The 19,502-nt window shown below is 53.0% G+C and overlaps 1 protein-coding gene across 6 annotated transcripts in view; it reads right to left on the reverse strand.

Annotated features, from left to right (window-relative positions):
- The window catches only part of Plcd3 (phospholipase C, delta 3), a 31,415-nt gene that overhangs the window by 3,232 nt on the left and 8,681 nt on the right, over positions 1–19,502 (reverse strand). For 2 of the 6 annotated variants that reach the window (NM_152813.3, XM_006534309.4), the window contains exons 2-11: positions 6,977–7,138; positions 6,660–6,888; positions 6,013–6,142; positions 4,712–4,940; positions 4,234–4,435; positions 3,955–4,099; positions 3,187–3,339; positions 1,330–1,476; positions 1,032–1,182; positions 201–317 (exon numbers count right to left, since the gene is read on the reverse strand). In NM_152813.3, the coding sequence (NP_690026.2) occupies positions 201–317; positions 1,032–1,182; positions 1,330–1,476; positions 3,187–3,339; positions 3,955–4,099; positions 4,234–4,435; positions 4,712–4,940; positions 6,013–6,142; positions 6,660–6,888; positions 6,977–7,138 (1,665 nt within the window). The other 4 variants (NM_001361706.1, XM_006534308.3, XM_017314788.2 and 1 more) reach the window with 4 other exon arrangements.

The raw sequence follows: 19,502 nt of genomic DNA on the forward strand, positions 1-19,502 counted from the left end.
GCAATCACATGGTGGCTTACAACCATCTATAATGAGATCTGATGCCCTCTTCTAGTGTGTCTGAAGATAGCTACCGTGTACTTACATATAATAAATAAAACTAGATTACTTTAAAAAAGAAAGAAAGAAAGCTGTGTGGCTGCCCACTGCTGAAATACCCATCCCCGCCCAGAGACTTCCCTGCCTGCAGCCCCGCTCACCCAGCTGACAGCCGGAGTTCCACATCTCCTGGGGGTTATAGTTGGCTGAGTTCATCCGCAGCCCCAGTGGGTACACTCGGGTCAGTTGCTGAGTGTTGTGCCTGACAAAGCTGGTCCCTGGGGCAGAGTTGGGACAGGATTATGATAGGACCCAGGCTCCTGTCCCTGGCCCAGTTCCAGGCCCTATAATCCTGCCCCCACACATACTTCACCCCAGCTTCCCTCTCTCCTGAACTATGGTGAGACTAGAAAGAGGGGGTTGCTGAGGACCAGATAGAGGCAGGGACACCTGGCAGCCACACAGCCTGACTGCGGCCTACACTGAATGCCGGTCCCTGTCACTCACTCTGCCCACACCCTTAGCCATGCCTTAGGTTCCTGGGACTCTTACAGTGGCCATGCCTCTAGGTCTTCCTATGACCTGTTCCTCCTCTCTGGAGTCCTTTCCTCTTCTGCTTCCTCCCTCCTCTGCAGTGACGTCTTCTCAGACATGGGATGAACCATGAAGCCTTCCTGGTCTCATACCCTCCAGGCTCTGCTGGCCCCTGGCACTAGCCTGGCTGCCTGGCCCGTGCCTTGACCACCATTTGGTTATGACCGTGGTGAAGGCAACTCCAAACCTCTCTCCTCTGTGGCTCTGCGCCCACACTTAGCCTGGAGCCAGGCCCCCATAAAGTCAGAGTCTTTACCTGGTCCCCCTAAGTCCTCAGCCCTCTGAAATCTTGAGAACACTCTAGGATACCCATCCTCCACCCACCACCACCATCACCACCCAAGCCCGGAAGGCTCCATGCTCTCCTGTCCCCAGATATCCAGAGTTCTGGTTCCTACCTGCCTCCCTGGTGAACTTCCTGGCCTTGCGCTCGCTGAGGGAGCCAACCGTGCAAGACTGAGGCGGGCCAGGACTGGGATCCAGGGTCCGCAGGCGGGTAGCACAGCAATACACAGCCAGCGCTGAGAGCTCTGGGGAGATCTGCTTGGCCTGGGAAACCAGCCTCAGTGGGGATCACTAAGCTCAAGAGCCCCTCCCCCACCCCACCTCCCTTTCCTTCCCACCCTTCTCTGCTGCCCCATCCCCTGGCCCGCAGCAGGACCCAGCCTGCTGACCCAGTTGTCAAGACACACTCACTCGACTCCTCTGCTCTGCAGCTTCCAAGGCCTCTTCCGCCTCCTCTTCCTCCTCCTCTTCCTCCTCCCTGTCTGACAGAATTCGACCATCCTCACTCCGAGCAGCTGGCAGCTTCTTCCCCTTCACCAAGATCCGGCCCTTGAGCTGCTGTAGAGGCCAAGGGAAGACAGGTGAAGCCCTCAGGCAGCCCTTCAGCGGGGTGGTCAGGCACCACTGGGAGAGCGGCTGGTAGGGAGGGGGCTGGAGGACTGGAGTGCTTGTTCCTAACAGGAAGAAGTGATCTCACCACTAGGCCATTGATGGAGAGGGTGTGTGAAAATGTGTCGTTCATGGGAGTGCCACACAGCAGCTCTCACACAGCTCAGAGGCAGCTCGGGCACAGGGAAGGAGCACTCTTCCTAAAAGATCTTTCCCTTTTTGTTTTTTGTTTGTTTTTGTTTTTGAGACAAGGTTTCTCTGGGTAGCCCTGGCTGTCCTGGAACTCACAAAGATCCACCCGCTTCTGCCTCCCCCATGATAGGATTAAAGGTATCCGCTGTTACTGCCCAGTGCAGAAAGATCTCTCCTGGAAGGAATGACTACAGCACATATTTTTACACTACTTTTTTTTGTTTGTTTGTTTCCAAGACAGTCTTATGTAGCCTAAGCTGGCCCCCCAACTCACTAGGTAGCCAAAGGTAACTTTGAACTCCTGATTGTGCTTGGATTACAGACATGTGCCACTCACTATTCCTAGCTTTTAGCCTCCATCTCTTGATCCTTCTGTCTCAATAAAGATCTCTGTCCCACAACCTTCTTGATGTCAACTTGATGGCCAACCTGGGCTAAAGAATACAAGCCAGTCATGGCTGGGTCAGTAGCTTAGTTGATAAGAGTGTGTGCCTGTCATGCACAGTACCCTGAGTTCTATCCTCAGCACTATGTAGACCAGGAATGAACGGAATGAACGAGGAATGGTAGCACACTCCTGTAATCCCAATGTTCAAGGTCACCTTTGGCTACATAAAGGGTTGGAGGCTAGCCTGGGCTATATGAGGTCCTGTCTCGAAATAAGAGCAACAATGAAACAAGTAAATAAATGAGAAAAACATTGTGTACATAGGTGTATGAATATATGGAAAAATTCACACACATTAAAAACTGGAAGATGAGGGGCTGGAGAAATGGCTCAGCGATTAAGAGCATTGACTGTTCTAACAGAGGTCCTGAGTTCAACTCCTAGCAGCCATATGGTGGCTCACAACCATCTGCAATGGGGTTCGATGGCTTTTTCTGGTGTGGCTGAAGAGAGTGATAGTGTGTACTGACAGTCCAGCCCAACTTATCTGTGGTCCTAAGCAGGTGGCAGCTGGCCAGCACAGATGGCTGGGAAGGGAGATCTAGGTCGAGGAAATGTCAACTCAGGACATGGAGGTGGAAGTGGCTGGGCCTACAGGTACTCTATGAGAAGGGACACAAACCAGGCCAGGCAGAGCTAGACACAGAAGGCCCAGGAAGTGGATGGTCAAGAATGAGGAACTAGGGCCGGGCGTGGTGGCGCACGCTTTTAATCCCAGCACTTGGGAGGCAGAGGCAGGTGGATCTCTGAGTTCAAGGCCAGCCTGGTCTACAGAGTGAGTTCTAGGACAGCCAGGGCTACACAGAGAAACCCTGTCTCAAAACAAACAAACAAAAACAAACAAACAAAAGGAACCAGAGGGCAGCAGTTGGGCGGCAGATGCCAGTTAAACCGAGCAGGAAAAGGTCCAGGAAGAAAGAGATGAAGGATCCTGGCCTAGAGGGAGTGTGTGAGTGAGGACAGGGGTGCATCCCAGTCAGATGGACCCACCTCCCAGGCTGTGGATGTGGGAACATCACCTCAGGAGATGGCAGCTCCTCGGGGTTCTGGGAGTCCAGGGCCTGTGTCACCAGCATGTCTCCCAGGATGCTTCGAAGGTGGCGAGCCATGACAGCCTGCTGTTCCAGCCCGCAGTGGTTCTCGAGGGATAGGATTACAGGATATGGGGACGACTGTTGGAATTGGGGGGGGACAGGTAACAGCTCAGAATCCACCATCTGCTGGCCCCTCTCCTACACATGGTGGTCAGCTCTTTCGAGGCAGGCAGGCAGGCAAAGGTAGAGGTGTGAAAACCCACCCCAAGGGACCAAGTCTGTAAGGCACGGGGCACACTGGCACCAGGATGGGTGTGGAAGTGCCGGCGGTCAGAGCTTGGTCTCAGGAAGAGGGTGGACTGTTGGGAGACTGGGGGTACTGTTTAGAAATATGCTCCTTCAGGGTTAATGACATTGACCATTTCAAGGTGATGTGGCAGATGCTGTCGCTTGTGAGGTTGGCTACCCTGATGACTGTAAAGCATATGAGGTGTCCACTCAGCAGTCAGGACTAAGTCCGGTCCCCCCACCAAGCCCTAAGGTTTTACTTCTGTTAACTGGGTGATGTCAGCCCATTTGTTAGCCAGGAGGATGGGAGGAGGGAGGACTCAGCTCAGCTTTATTTTACCTCCTGGCCTAATAGTCTCACAGCACTTGATGAACGAACGCTTTGGGAAGGGTATCGTTCTATGGGCGGGACAAGGGGGTCACTAGGACGGTCTTGGGGCTGGGCGTGAGGTCCCAGGGACTTACCGTGAAAGCGTGGTCACGCACAGCCTGGATCACATCTCGAAAGAGGATCTTGGAGGTGAGCGTGTGGCCATGGTAGATGACAGGTTCCCCTCCCGGCCCCTCCCAGCAGTCAAGTTCCACACAGCGGCATCCCTGGGCAAAGGCCCTGCAATCGACAGACAGACGGATAAGGGAAACTGTGGGTGTGCCACAGAGCAGGCCAGTGGGCAGGCTTAGCCAGGAAACCCAGAGTAGAACTCCATGATCACACACACACACACACACACACACACACTGTACCTAATATAAGCCTCTGTGCTGCTGGTCCCTCCGATCTGAGAGTCCGTCAGGTAGGTATTGTGAGAGGACGAGATAAAGTAGTGGGCGAGGGGCTGACCCATGTCCTGGAACACACACGTGTGGGCCACGTTCAGGGCGGCCCCCTCAGGCGACAACAGATACATCATGAAGCCATCCAGCGTCATCAGTTCGTGCTGCTTGGCTACAGGGAAGAGGAGGAGAGGGTGGGGCTACCTGGGGGGAGAGGCTCGTGTCCAGGTTCAAACAGCACCCATGGCTCCCTTAGAACAGCTAGGCTGCTGACTGACTGAATTGTACCACGTCTTCTAATCTCCCACAGAACCCCGAGGGGCAGACACATGGTACGTGTATACCTAGAAGAGGAGAGGGGACCAGCCTGGGACAGTCAGTGACAGCAGAACTTCCTGGCTGGAGATCCAGAGCTTCCTGGAATCAAGACTAAACTGTAGTTACTCACCTGTCTCATTGAGCTCATAAGTCTGGATAAGCTGCTGGGCACAGGCCAGGGTGGCACCATCCTCGCCCTGGTCTTCCAGGAACTCCAGCAGCTCAGAGGCACTCAGCACCCGGTCCTCACCGGAGTACCGGCGGAAGATCTCCTCCAGCTCAGGCCGCTTTAGCAGCCTCCGCAGGAACGCCTCTATCTCGGCCCCCTCTAGACGCTCGTTGTTGGAATGGTCACACTCCTGGAGAATAGGGAGGTGGGGCTCAGAGGAGGCAACTGAATTGACACACTCCAGGACCCTGACAACTGGAAAAGCAGCAACTCTTGTTTCCCAAGACTCCAGTTCCTTGAGCACACACCCCTGTGAACTGCAGGGATAGTCTTAGGAGGCCTCCCGGAGTCCTCAACTGTCCCAGGGATCAAGATCAGGATTTGGGACAAAATGGTGGCCTTGGGAGGCAGGACTTATGCCACAATAGTGCTCCCTATATACTTACTATCCACATGCGATACCCAGTCAGTGAGCAGAAGTGAATGAAATAAGTTCTCCGAGTAGCCATGTGGGCCTGAACACAGGCACGTGGCTCCCTTGTTTCTTCAGGGCCCAGGCTGTCACACTCGGCATCTGCACACGTCTCTGCCATGTCCCACAATCAATGTACAGATGGAGTCACCTGTGCACCCCAGAGCTCCAACACGAGATGTAGGGGCGGGTCCTTCACTGTGGAGAACTATGCACACTTGTGCACTCCAATGTGTCTGCCTTGTGCTCCCTCGTGCAAGCCACACAGTCCCATGTACAAGTGGTACCCTGCAGCCTGGGAGTCGTGAAAATGACTCTGCTGCTCAAGATGGCTCTGAAGGTGTCACACTATGTCTGAGCTCTGCTTAAGGCTATCACATAAAGTTCTGGTCCTGTGGCTCCGGGGAACGGGAAAAAGGTTTTATTTGTTTGAAGATAGGGTTTTACTTGGTAGCTTCTCCAGGCCTGGAACTTGCTATATAGATGAGGTTGGCCTCAAAGTCACAGAACTCCACCTGCCTCTGCCTCCAGAGTCTTTGGATTAAAGGCTTGTGCCGCCACACCTGGCTGGAAAAGACTAACCAGGCTCAGGTGTTGCCTTTCTGCAGGGAGAGGTGACTGCATACCAAAAAAGCTAGAGATGTAGCTAGGCCTGATGGTGCCTATCAAAAATCCCAGCTATTCCGGAAGCTGAGGCAGGAGGATCACAAATTCAAGGGCAACCTGGACTACCTAGTAAGATCCTATCTAAAAACAGCAGCAACAACAACAACAAAAATACTGAGCTCACCTTGAAGAGGCGGTAAGCGTACATGTCGTTCATGTCCACGTTCACCATCCTCAGCAGGCTCTTGATCTCCTTGAAGCTCATCTTACTGTCTTGGTCGGAGTCGGCCCGGTGCAGATAGGAATGGATCCAAGTGTGTGTGCTCAGGAAATAAACCAGCAATAGACTAGGCCCTTTGGTCTACACTAACAGGTTGTCATTACTTGGTGGCAGTTAAGGGTGGCTTTGGAATTAGAGACTGTACTTTTCTCCTAGCCTGGGGGCTCCCAGAGCACAAAGCCAATGTCTCTCTTCTTTTTTTTTTTTTTTTGATAGGGGTGGGGGGAGAGTTCGAGGCAGGGCTTCTCTGTATAGCCTTGGCTGTCCTGGAACTCACTCTGTAGACCAGGCTGGCCTCGAACTCAGAAATCCGCCTGCCTCTACCTCCCGAATGTGTGTGCCACCACGCCCGGCACAAAGGCAATGTCTTCACAGAGTTCAGCTCCCCAAATTAGGAGGGCCTCCCTGTTTCCTCCCTGGAGTGGGGACAGTGTTTCTGCTTAGAGACTCAGGCCAGGGTGAACTTCCATCCCCCATTTCAGAACATCAGGAACTGTCTAAGGCCTAGAGCTCTCCAAGGACAGGTCCCCCCTCCCAGCCAGGCAGGATATTGGTCTAGGCGCTCCCGCTGGCTCATGGCATCCAGGCGCGCCCGCAGCTTGGCCAGTCCTCGCACCCAGCGCTGTGCCTCCTCCGCAGTGGGCGCTGCCAGGTCCAGGTTCTTGCGGCGGCCCTTGAAGGCGATGGTGAGGCAGCACGCTGGCGCGAAGGCGCCCCCGAAGCGCCGCAGGCCCTCCGACTGATGACCCTCCCGGACAGCCTCGATGTGCTGCACGAAGACTGTGATCAAGGCAGGGTCAGACGTCAGCCGAGGCGCCCTCTGCTGTCCCTACCGCCCCGTCCCGCGCCACCCCTGACCCACACCCACATATGTGCTTAGAAGCTGCGCGAGGGATGCGCCGCTGAAACCACACGCTCAGGCCGTCCTCCTGCAGCCGGTACAGCCGCTCCTTGTGCCACGTGCGTGAGCGGATCTTGAGGAGTCGGGAGCCCCGCAGCATGGCTTGGACATCCTCATCCTCCGTCAGGCCTGCAGGGAAACATGGGGCGTTGGGCCTGGCGGTGCAGGGTAGCATCCCTGTCCATCTGTCCCTTGCACTGTCCCCCAGCTGGTGAAGGATGTGGAGGAGGGGGGGGTCCTCTGGGAGCTTCTCCACAGCCAGCGCTTCCCTCCCCCTGCACGCTATCACTGTAACAAGCCACATCACCACTGTCACCTGCTTGAAGCTTGGAGCCCCTTGCGGGCTGACCAGCAGGAGGCCCTCTGCTGCATACAGTGGTTTCCGCAGTTCCCAAACACAGGGCCCGGATCTCAAATCACACTGCGGATTATTCTTTCCTCCAGCCGCCTCCACCAAAAACCTCAAGGGCTGGTGAGATGGCTCAGTGGATAAAATGCTTGCCCTGCAAGTCTGGTAACCTAAGTTCTATTCCTGAAGACACCCCCGTCCTACGCGCGCGCGCGCGCGCGCGCGCGCACACACACACACACACACAGGATAAGAGTAGAGAACCAACTCCAGCCAATTGTCTTCTGAGCCACAGATACATGTATATGCAAATATGTAAATACAACCTTAAAACTTTGTTAAAGCCTCCAAGCTCAGAATTGGCCACCAACAACCTTTTCCTTGATGTGAAACTTGCAGCCATCAGGAAAGTAGTCACACTGTTATCTAACCTAAATTTTACTGAAATAAATTTTACTGAGTTCCTTCCTTGCCTCTGCCTTCCCAAAGCCACTGCAGGAGCGGCGGGAGCCACTCTGCCCTCAGGAGCATCAGGTTAAGGGCTCCAGGAGTCCCGTGCTCCAGGCGCCTGGTCCACTGCATTGCAGGGCCCTTCTCCAGGGTCCGTATTTCTCCTCCTGCTTTCTTCAAACACCCTAGGTAGTGGAAGTTAAGGATTTACATTCAAAGCTCTGTGGAATAACATTCCAACCCTGTCACCTCCCAGGTACATGACCCTGGCGGCACTAGCCTGAGACTGCACTAAGTCAGTTTTCCAGCTGACAAATAGAGACTACATGAATACCTGCCGCATGGTCCAGCACTCCCGGGGTACCAGAGCCTGCCCTGCCTTGGAGGGTTCAGATCACACCAGCTCAAAGACCAGAGCCTGCGCTGGCCAGTTCGGCTGGAACTCATTCAGAGACATCTCCACAAGGGAAGACACCAAAGGGGACAGACGCCAGAGGGGACAGACGGAGAGGAGGGAACCAGGCTCACTGGAGAGCCCACACCCTTCAGACAAGGGACAGCCAGGAGTGGAGAAGGGCCCAGAGTTTCCAGAGCCAGGAATCTGCATCTGGAATGGGAAGTGACCACATTTTTAAAATATTGGCAACTAAATCAAATTGAAAAAGCAAAAAGCCAAAACCACACTGGGGCAAATGACAACGTGCCCCCCTCCTCCCTGTTTTTTTTTCTTTTTCTTTTCTCTTCTTTTTCTTGAGTCACGGTTTTATTATGTAGCACTATGACTATGTATGGAACTCACCATATAGACCAGGCTGGCCTTGAACTCACAGAAATCCACCTGTCTCCGCCTCTGAAGTGCTGGGACTAAAGGCATGCGCCACCACTGCAACCCCTGAGCCATCTCTTTGGCTGCAAGTCCTCCCAGCCCCACCCCATCCCCAATTGATTCATTTTTTTTCTTTGAGACATGGTCTACTTTGTAGTCCAGGCTGCCTTGAGTTTCACTAGGTAGCCTAAGATGCCCTCAAGTTATGTCATTCTTCCTGTCTCAGCCTCTGGTGTGCTGGCATTACAGGCATGAGCTGCCACCCCCCACCCCCACCTCCATCCCCCTTCTCTCAGGAAACTCCAATGTTGGATTTGTCTTATGACTCCAAGGCTCCTGCTTGCCTAACTGCAAACTGACCTGAGTCTGTCTGTCTGCCTCTCTCTCTCTCTCTCTCCCCCCCTTCTTTGTAGTGATAGTCCTCTTCTGCTTCTCTTTCTCTTCTCTTGTAGCTGAGTTCAAGGACAAACTCAGCTACCATCTCCTCCAGGAAGCCTTCCTGGATTTGCCTCACCAAGAAGCATTCACCCTCTTTGACTAACCGCACCTTCTCCTTTTTAAAAAACTGAGCCTGGTGGTTCACCCCGGCAATCTCAGGATTCAGGAGGCTGAGGCAAGAAGAAGGCCTTGAGCTCAAGGCCTGAGTAGGCTACAGAGTTCTAGGCTGGCCTGAGCTATAGAATGAGACTCTGTTTTAAACATAAATAAAAGGAGCTACACAGACGGCCCGATGGTGAAGAGCTCCAGCTGGTCTCCCGGGACACCCAGTTCGGTTCCCAGCACCCACTGGAGGCAGTTCCAGGCTCGTAACTCCAGCTCCCAAGGATCTGAGGTACTCATGCCACCCACCCACGTGTGCACACACACATACACACACACACTAAATAAAATCAATCCTAAAAACAAGGGGCAGGCATGGTGGTGCATGCCTTTAATCTCAGCATTTAGGAAGCCAGAAACAGGTCAATCTCTATAAATCTGAGGCCATGTCTGGCCCACATGTCAAATTCTAAGCTAGCTGTAACTACATAGTAAGATCTTGATTTGTTTGTTTGTTTGTTTTAAATATTTATTTATCTATTTATTTGTTTATTATATGTAAGTACACTGTGGCTGTCTTCAGACACTCCAGAAGAGGCAGATCTCCTTAAGGATGGCTGTGAGCCACCATGTGGTTGCTGGGATTTGAACTCAGGACCTTCAGAAGAGCAGTCAGTGCTCTTAACCGCTGAGTCATCTCTCTAGCCCTTGTTTGTTTTTCTTAAACAACAGAGGAGGAAGAGGAATAAAAACAAAAAAGAAGTCTGGCAATGGTGGCACACGCCTTTAATCCCAGCACTTGGGAGGCAGAGGCAGGCGGATTTCCGTGTTCGACAGGGAGAAAAAAAAAAAAGGAAAAAAGAAAAGATGTGCCCCAAATCTGTAAACCCCAAATCCCAGCAGCACTTGGGGAGCTGAGACAGAAGGTGTGAGTTCAAGAAAACCAGCCATCTAAGGAAACTGAAAGACCCCACCATAAGGCTTAGCAAGCTAGCTGCAGTAACGCCATTTCGCAAGGCATGAAAAAGTACCAGAGCTGGGTTCTCAAAAGTTACAAGGAAGTTCAGTTATAGATTAACAGTTAAAGATCAAGGCTGAATAGCACTGGGACAGGGGCCGAACAGGATATCGGTGGTCAAGCACCTGGGCCCCGGCTCAGGGCCAAGAACAGATGGTTCTCAGATAAAGCGGAACCAGCAACAGACACAGAAGCCCCGATAGACGTCAGTGTTAGCAGAACTAGCTTCACTGATTTAAAAAAATAGAGGTGCACAATGCTCTGGTCACTCCTTAAACCTGTGTGTCTGCCAATGTTCTGACCAGATATGTGCCCATTGCTGAACCTTCATTAGACTCTTTCCTTGTACCCCTCCCCTACCCATTTCTTGAAAATAGACATTGTTTAGATCTAAAAAGTCCCACCTCAGTTTCCCCAAATGACCGGGAAGTACCCCAAACCTTATTCGAACTAACCAACCAGCTCGCTTCTCGCTTCTGTAACCACGCTTTTTGCTCCCCAGCCCTAGCCCTATAAAAAGGGTAAAAACTCCACACTCGGCGCGCCAGTCCTCCGATAGACTGAGTCGCCCGGGTACCCGTGTTCCCAATAAAGCCTCTTGCTGTTTACATCCGAATCGTGGACTCGCTGATCCTTGGGAGGGTCTCCTCAGATTGATTGACTGCCCACCTGGGGGGTCTTTCATTTGGAGGTTCCACCGAGATCAGGAGACCCCTGCCCAGGGACCACCGACCCCCGCCGGGAGGTAAGCTGGCCAGCGGTCGTTTCGTGTCTGTCTCTGTCTCCGTGCGTGTTTGTGCCGGCATCTAATGTTTGCGCCTGCGTCTGTACTAGTTGGCTAACTAGATCTGTATCTGGCGGTTCCGCGGAAGAACTGACGAGTTCGTATTCCCGGCCGCAGCCCCTGGGAGACGTCCCAGCGGCCTCGGGGGCCCGTTTTGTGGCCCATTCTGTATCAGTTAACCTACCCGAGTCGGACTTTTTGGAGCTCCGCCACTGTACGTGGCTTTGTTGGGGGACGAGAGACAGAGACACTTCCCGCCCCCGTCTGGATTTTTGCTTTCGGTTTTACGCCGAAACCGCGCTGCGCGTCTGATTTGTTTTATTGCTCTTTTGTTCTTCGTTAGTTTTTTTCTGTCTTTAAGTGTTTTCAAGATCATGGGACAGACCGTAACTACCCCTCTGAGTCTAACCTTGCAGCACTGGGGAGATGTCCAGCGCATTGCATCCAACCAGTCTGTGGATGTCAGGAAGAGGCGCTGGATTACCTTCTGTTCCGCCGAATGGCCAACTTTCAATGTAGGATGGCCTCAGGATGGTACTTTCAATTTAAGTATTATCTCTCAGGTTAAGTCTAGAGTGTTTTGTCCTGGTCCCCACGGACACCCGGATCAGGTCCCATATATCGTTACCTGGGAGGCACTTGCCTATGACCCCCCTCCGTGGGTCAAACCGTTTGTTTCTCCTAAACCTCCTCCCTTGCCGACAGCTCCCGTCCTCCCGCCCGGTCCTTCTGCGCAACCTCCGTCCCGATCTGCCCTTTACCCTGCCCTTACCCCCTCTATAAAGTCCAAACCTCCTAAGCCCCAGGTTCTCCCTGATAGCGGCGGACCTCTCATTGACCTTCTCACAGAGGACCCCCCGCCGTACGGAGCACAACCTTCCTCCTCTGCCAGAGAGAACGATGAAGAAGAGGCGGCCACCACCTCCGAGGTTTCCCCCCCTTCTCCCATGGCGTCTCGACTGCGGGGAAGGAGAGACCCTCCCGCAGCGGACTCCACCTCCTCCCAGGCATTCCCACTCCGTATGGGGGGAGATGGCCAGCTTCAGTACTGGCCGTTTTCCTCCTCTGACTTATATAATTAAAAAAATAATAACCCTTCCTTTTCTGAAGATCCAGGTAAATTGACGGCCTTGATTGAGTCCGTCCTCATCACCCACCAGCCCACCTGGGACGACTGTCAGCAGTTGTTGGGGACCCTGCTGACCGGAGAAGAAAAGCAGCGGGTGCTCCTAGAGGCTAGAAAGGCAGTCCGGGGCAATGATGGACGCCCCACTCAGTTGCCTAATGAAATCAATGCTGCCTTTCCCCTTGAGCGCCCTGATTGGGATTACACCACTACAGAAGGTAGGAACCACCTAGTCCTCTATCGCCAGTTGCTCTTAGCGGGTCTCCAAAACGCGGGCAGAAGCCCCACCAATTTGGCCAAGGTAAAAGAGATAACCCAGGGACCTAATGAGTCTCCCTCAGCCTTTTTAGAGAGACTCAAGGAGGCCTATCGCAGGTACACTCCTTATGACCCTGAGGACCCAGGGCAAGAAACCAATGTGTCTATGTCATTCATCTGGCAGTCTGCCCCGGATATCGGGCGAAAGTTAGAGCGGTTAGAAGATTTAAAGAGCAAGACCTTAGGAGACTTAGTGAGGGAAGCTGAAAAGATCTTTAATAAACGAGAAACCCCGGAAGAAAGAGAGGAACGTATCAGGAGAGAAACAGAGGAAAAAGAAGAACGCCGTAGGGCAGAGGATGAGCAGAAAGAGAAAGAAAGGGACCGCAGAAGACATAGAGAGATGAGCAAGCTCTTGGCCACTGTAGTTATTGGTCAGAGACAGGATAGACAGGGGGGAGAGCGGAAGAGGCCCCAACTTGATAAGGATCAATGCGCCTACTGCAAAGAAAAGGGACACTGGGCTAAAGACTGCCCAAAGAAGCCACGAGGGCCCCGAGGACCGAGGCCCCAGACCTCCCTCCTGACCTTAGGTGACTAGGGAGGTCAGGGTCAGGAGCCCCCCCCTGAACCCAGGATAACCCTCAAAGTCGGGGGGCAACCCGTCACCTTCCTGGTAGATACTGGGGCCCAACACTCCGTGCTGACCCAAAATCTTGGACCCCTAAGTGACAAGTCTGCCTGGGTCCAAGGGGCTACTGGAGGAAAGCGGTATCGCTGGACCACGGATCGCAAAGTGCATCTAGCTACCGGTAAGGTCACCCACTCTTTCCTCCATGTACCAGACTGCCCCTATCCTCTGCTAGGAAGAGATTTGCTGACTAAACTAAAAGCCCAAATCCACTTTGAGGGATCAGGAGCTCAGGTTATGGGACCAATGGGACAGCCCCTGCAAGTGCTGACCCTAAACATAGAAGATGAGTATCGGCTACATGAGACCCCAAAAGAGCCGGATGTTTCTCTAGGGTCCACATGGCTTTCTGATTTTCCCCAGGCCTGGGCGGAAACCGGGGGCATGGGACTGGCAGTTCGCCAAGCTCCTCTGATCATACCTCTGAAGGCAACCTCTACCCCCGTGTCCATAAAACAATACCCCATGTCACAAGAAGCCAGACTGGGGATCAAGTCCCACATACAGAGACTGTTAGACCAGGGAATACTGGTACCCTGCCAGTCCCCCTGGAACACGCCCCTGCTACCCGTTAAGAAACCAGGGACTAATGATTACAGGCCTGTCCAAGATCTGAGAGAAGTCAACAAGCGGGTGGAAGACATCCACCCCACCGTGCCCAACCCTTACAACCTCTTGAGCGGGCTCCCACCGTCCCACCAGTGGTACACTGTGCTTGACTTAAAGGATGCCTTTTTCTGCCTGAGACTCCACCCCACCAGTCAGCCTCTCTTCGCCTTTGAGTGGAGAGACCCAGAGATGGGAATCTCAGGACAATTAACCTGGACCAGACTCCCACAGGGTTTCAAAAACAGTCCCACCCTGTTTGATGAGGCACTGCACAGAGACCTAGCAGGCTTCCGGATCCAGCACCCAGACTTGATCCTGCTACAGTACGTGGATGATTTACTGCTGGCCGCCACTTCTGAGCTCGACTGCCAACAAGGTACTCGGGCCCTGTTACAAACCCTAGGGGACCTCGGGTATCGGGCCTCGGCCAAGAAAGCCCAAATTTGCCAGAAACAGGTCAAGTATCTGGGGTATCTTCTAAAAGAGGGTCAGAGATGGCTGACTGAGGCCAGAAAAGAGACTGTGATGGGGCAGCCTATTCCGAAGACCCCTCGACAACTAAGGGAGTTCCTAGGGACGGCAGGCTTCTGTCGCCTCTGGATCCCTGGGTTTGCAGAAATGGCCGCCCCCTTGTACCCTCTCACCAAAACGGGGACTCTGTTTAATTGGGGCCCAGACCAGCAAAAGGCCTATCAAGAAATCAAACAGGCTCTTCTAACTGCCCCAGCCCTGGGGTTGCCAGATTTGACTAAGCCCTTTGAACTCTTTGTCGACGAGAAGCAGGGCTACGCCAAAGGCGTCCTAACGCAAAAACTGGGACCTTGGCGTCGGCCGGTGGCCTACCTGTCCAAAAAGCTAGACCCAGTGGCAGCTGGGTGGCCCCCTTGCCTACGGATGGTAGCAGCCATTGCCGTTCTGACAAAGGATGCAGGCAAGCTAACTATGGGACAGCCGCTAGTCATTCTGGCCCCCCATGCGGTAGAAGCACTGGTCAAACAACCCCCTGACCGCTGGCTATCCAATGCTCGCATGACCCACTATCAGGCAATGCTCCTAGATACGGACCGGGTTCAGTTCGGACCGGTGGTAGCCTTAAACCCGGCCACGTTGCTCCCCTTGCCGGGAAAAGAGACCCCCCACGACTGCCTCGAGATCTTGGCTGAGACACACGGCACCAGACCGGACCTCACGGACCAGCCCCTCCCAAATGCCGACCACACCTGGTATACAGATGGAAGCAGCTTCCTGCAGGAGGGGCAACGTAAGGCTGGAGCAGCGGTGACCACCGAGACCGAGGTAATCTGGGCCAAGGCGTTGCCAGCCGGGACATCCGCCCAGCGAGCTGAACTAATAGCACTCACCCAGGCCCTAAAGATGGCAGAAGGTAAGAAGCTAAATGTTTATACTGATAGCCGCTATGCCTTTGCTACCGCCCATGTCCATGGAGAAATATATAGGAGACGTGGGTTGCTCACCTCAGAAGGCAAGGAGATCAAGAACAAGGGCGAAATCTTGGCCTTACTGAAAGCTCTCTTTCTGCCCAAAAGACTCAGTATAATTCACTGCCCAGGACATCAGAAAGGCAATAGTGCTGAAGCTAAAGGCAACCGAATGGCGGACCAGGCAGCCCGGGAAGCAGCCATGGGGACTGACACAAAGGCCTCCTCACTTCTCATAGAGACCTCAACCCCGTACACTCCAGACTTCTTCCATTATACTGAAACAGATATAAAGAACCTACGAGAGTTGGGAGCCACATATGATAGAGAGAAAAAATATTGGGTCCTGCAAGGTAAACCTGTGATGCCTGACCAGTTCACCTTTGAATTATTAGACTTCCTTCACCAGCTCACCCACCTTAGCTATCAGAAGATGAGGGCACTTCTAGACAGAAAAGAAAGCCCCTATTACATGCTAAATAAAGATAAGATCCTCCACGAGGTGGCGGAATCATGCCAAGCCTGTGTCCAAGTAAATGCCAGTAAAGCTAAGGTCGGTCCCGGGGTGCGAGTAAGAGGACATCGACCAGGCACCCATTGGGAAATTGACTTTACTGAAGTAAGGCCCGGACTGTATGGGCATAAGTATCTTCTGGTGTTTGTGGACACGTTCTCTGGCTGGGTGGAAGCCTTCCCAACCAAGCATGAGACTGCCAAAGTTGTGACCAAAAAGCTTCTAGAAGAAATATTTCCAAGGTTTGGAATGCCCCAAGTATTGGGGACTGATAATGGGCCTGCCTTCGTCTCCCAGGTAAGTCAGTCGGTGGCCAAGCTACTGGGGATTGATTGGAAACTACATTGTGCTTACAGACCCCAGAGTTCAGGTCAGGTAAAAAGAATGAATAGGACAATCAAGGAGACTTTGACTAAATTAACGCTTGCAACTGGCACTAGAGACTGGGTACTCCTACTTCCCTTGGCCCTCTACCGAGCCCGCAACACTCCGGGCCCCCATGGACTCACTCCGTATGAAATCCTGTATGGGGCGCCCCCGCCCCTTGTTAATTTCCATGATCCTGAAATGTCAAAGTTTACTAATAGCCCCTCTCTCCAAGCTCACTTACAGGCCCTCCAAGCAGTACAACGAGAGGTCTGAAAGCCTCTGGCCGCTGCCTATCAGGACCAACAAGACCAGCCTGTGATACCACACCCCTTCCGTGTCGGCGACACCGTGTGGGTACGCCGGCACCAGACTAAGAACTTGGAACCTCGCTGGAAAGGACCCTACACCGTCCTGCTGACCACCCCCACCGCTCTCAAAGTAGACGGCATCGCTGCGTGGATCCACGCCGCTCACGTAAAAGCGGCGACAACCCCTCCGGCCGGAACAGCATCAGGACCGACATGGAAGGTCCAGCGTTCTCAAAACCCCTTAAAGATAAGATTAACCCGTGGGCCCCCCTGATAGTCCTGGGGATCTTAATAAGGGCAGGAGTATCAGTACCACATGACAGCCCTCATCAGGTCTTCAATGTTACTTGGAGAGTTACCAACTTAATGACAGGACAAACAGCTAATGCTACCTCCCTCCTGGGGACAATGACCGATGCCTTTCCCAAACTGTACTTTGACTTGTGCGATTTAATAGGGGACGACTGGGATGAGACTGGACTCGGGTGTCGCACTCCCGGGGGAAGAAAAAGGGCAAGAACATTTGACTTCTATGTTTGCCCCGGGCATACTGTACCAACAGGGTGTGGAGGCCCGAGAGAGGGCTACTGTGGCAAATGGGGCTGTGAGACCACTGGACAGGCATACTGGAAGCCATCATCATCATGGGACCTAATTTCCCTTAAGCGAGGAAACACCCCTCGGAATCAGGGCCCCTGTTATGATTCCTCAGCGGTCTCCAGTGGCATCCAGGGTGCCACACCGGGGGGTCGATGCAATCCCCTAGTCCTAGAATTCACTGACGCGGGTAAAAAGGCCAGCTGGGATGGCCCCAAAGTATGGGGACTAAGACTGTACCGATCCACAGGAACCGACCCGGTGACCCGGTTCTCTTTGACCCGCCAGGTCCTCAATATAGGGCCCCGCATCCCCATTGGGCCTAATCCCGTGATCACTGACCAGTTACCCCCCTCCCGACCCGTGCAGATCATGCTCCCCAGGCCTCCTCAGCCTTCCCCTACAGGCGCAGCCTCTATACAACCTGGGACGGGAGACAGACTGCTGAACCTGGTAGATGGAGCCTACCAAGCACTCAACCTCACCAGTCCTGACAAAACCCAAGAGTGCTGGTTGTGTCTGGTATCGGGACCCCCCTATTACGAAGGGGTTGCCGTCCTAGGTACCTACTCCAACCATACCTCTGCCCCAGCTAACTGCTCCGTGGCCTCCCAACACAAGCTGACCCTGTCCGAAGTAACCGGACAGGGACTCTGCGTAGGAGCAGTTCCCAAAACCCATCAGGCCCTGTGTAATACCACCCAGAATACAAGCGACGGGTCCTACTATCTGGCTGCTCCCGCCGGGACCATTTGGGCTTGCAACACCGGGCTCACTCCCTGCCTATCTACTACTGTACTCAACCTCACCACCGATTACTGTGTCCTGGTTGAGCTCTGGCCAAAGGTGACCTACCACTCCCCTGGTTATGTTTATGGCCAGTTTGAGAGAAAAACCAAATATAAAAGAGAGCCGGTGTCATTAACTCTGGCCCTGCTGTTGGGAGGACTTACTATGGGCGGCATAGCTGCAGGAGTAGGAACAGGGACTACAGCCCTAGTGGCCACCAAGCAATTCGAGCAGCTCCAGGCAGCCATACATACAGACCTTGGGGCCTTAGAAAAATCAGTCAGTGCCCTAGAAAAGTCTCTGACCTCGTTGTCTGAGGTGGTCCTACAGAACCGGAGAAGATTAGATCTACTGTTCCTAAAAGAAGGAGGATTATGTGCTGCCCTAAAAGAAGAATGCTGTTTCTACGCGGACCACACTGGCGTAGTGAGAGATAGCATGGCAAAGCTAAGAGAAAGGTTAAACCAGAGACAAAAATTGTTCGAATCAGGACAAGGGTGGTTTGAGGGACTGTTTAACAGGTCCCCATGGTTCACGACCTTGGTATCCACCATTATGGGCCCCTTGATAATACTCTTATTAATCCTACTCTTCGGACCCTGTATTCTCAACCGCTTGGTCCAGTTTGTAAAAGACAGAATTTCGGTGGTGCAGGCCCTGGTTCTGACCCAACAGTATCACCAACTCAAATCAATAGGTCCAGAAGAAGTAGAATCACGTAAATAAAAGATTTTATTCAGTTTCCAGAAAGAGGGGGGAATGAAAGACCCCACCATAAGGCTTAGCAAGCTAGCTGCAGTAACGCCATTTCGCAAGGCATGAAAAAGTACCAGAGCTGGGTTCTCAAAAGTTACAAGGAAGTTCAGTTATAGATTAACAGTTAAAGATCAAGGCTGAATAGCACTGGGACAGGGGCCGAACAGGATATCGGTGGTCAAGCACCTGGGCCCCGGCTCAGGGCCAAGAACAGATGGTTCTCAGATAAAGCGGAACCAGCAACAGACACAGAAGCCCCGATAGACGTCAGTGTTCGCAGAACTAGCTTCACTGATTTAAAAAAATAGAGGTGCACAATGCTCTGGTCACTCCTTAAACCTGTGTGTCTGCCAATGTTCTGACCAGATATGTGCCCATTGCTGAACCTTCATTAGACTCTTTCCTTGTACCCCTCCCCTACCCATTTCTTGAAAATAGACATTGTTTAGATCTAAAAAGTCCCACCTCAGTTTCCCCAAATGACCGGGAAGTACCCCAAACCTTATTCGAACTAACCAACCAGCTCGCTTCTCGCTTCTGTAACCACGCTTTTTGCTCCCCAGCCCTAGCCCTATAAAAAGGGTAAAAACTCCACACTCGGCGCGCCAGTCCTCCGATAGACTGAGTCGCCCGGGTACCCGTGTTCCCAATAAAGCCTCTTGCTGTTTACATCCGAATCGTGGACTCGCTGATCCTTGGGAGGGTCTCCTCAGATTGATTGACTGCCCACCTGGGGGGTCTTTCAGAAACAAAAAGCCATCAAGGCCCGGGAGACGCTCAGCCATAAGAGAGTTTGTGGACGGCTGGGGAGATGGCTCAGTGGTTAAGAGCACTGGGTCTGTTTCTAAGGGCTCTTGGGTTGGAGTCTTAGTACCAATATGATAGCTCATAACCATCTGTTATTCCCGTTCCAGGGGATCCCATGCTCTCTGCCGGCCTCTGAGGGTACTGCATGAGCATGGTGCACATACATACATGCAGAGAAAGCATACATGTTAAATAAATGAGGGTTCAAGAGATGGTTCAGCAGTTCAGAGCACTGACTGCTCTTTCAGAGATCCTGAGTTCAA

This window comes from Mus musculus, chromosome 11 (genome assembly GCF_000001635.26).
Source record: "Mus musculus strain C57BL/6J chromosome 11, GRCm38.p6 C57BL/6J".
NCBI lineage: Eukaryota > Metazoa > Chordata > Mammalia > Rodentia > Muridae > Mus > Mus musculus.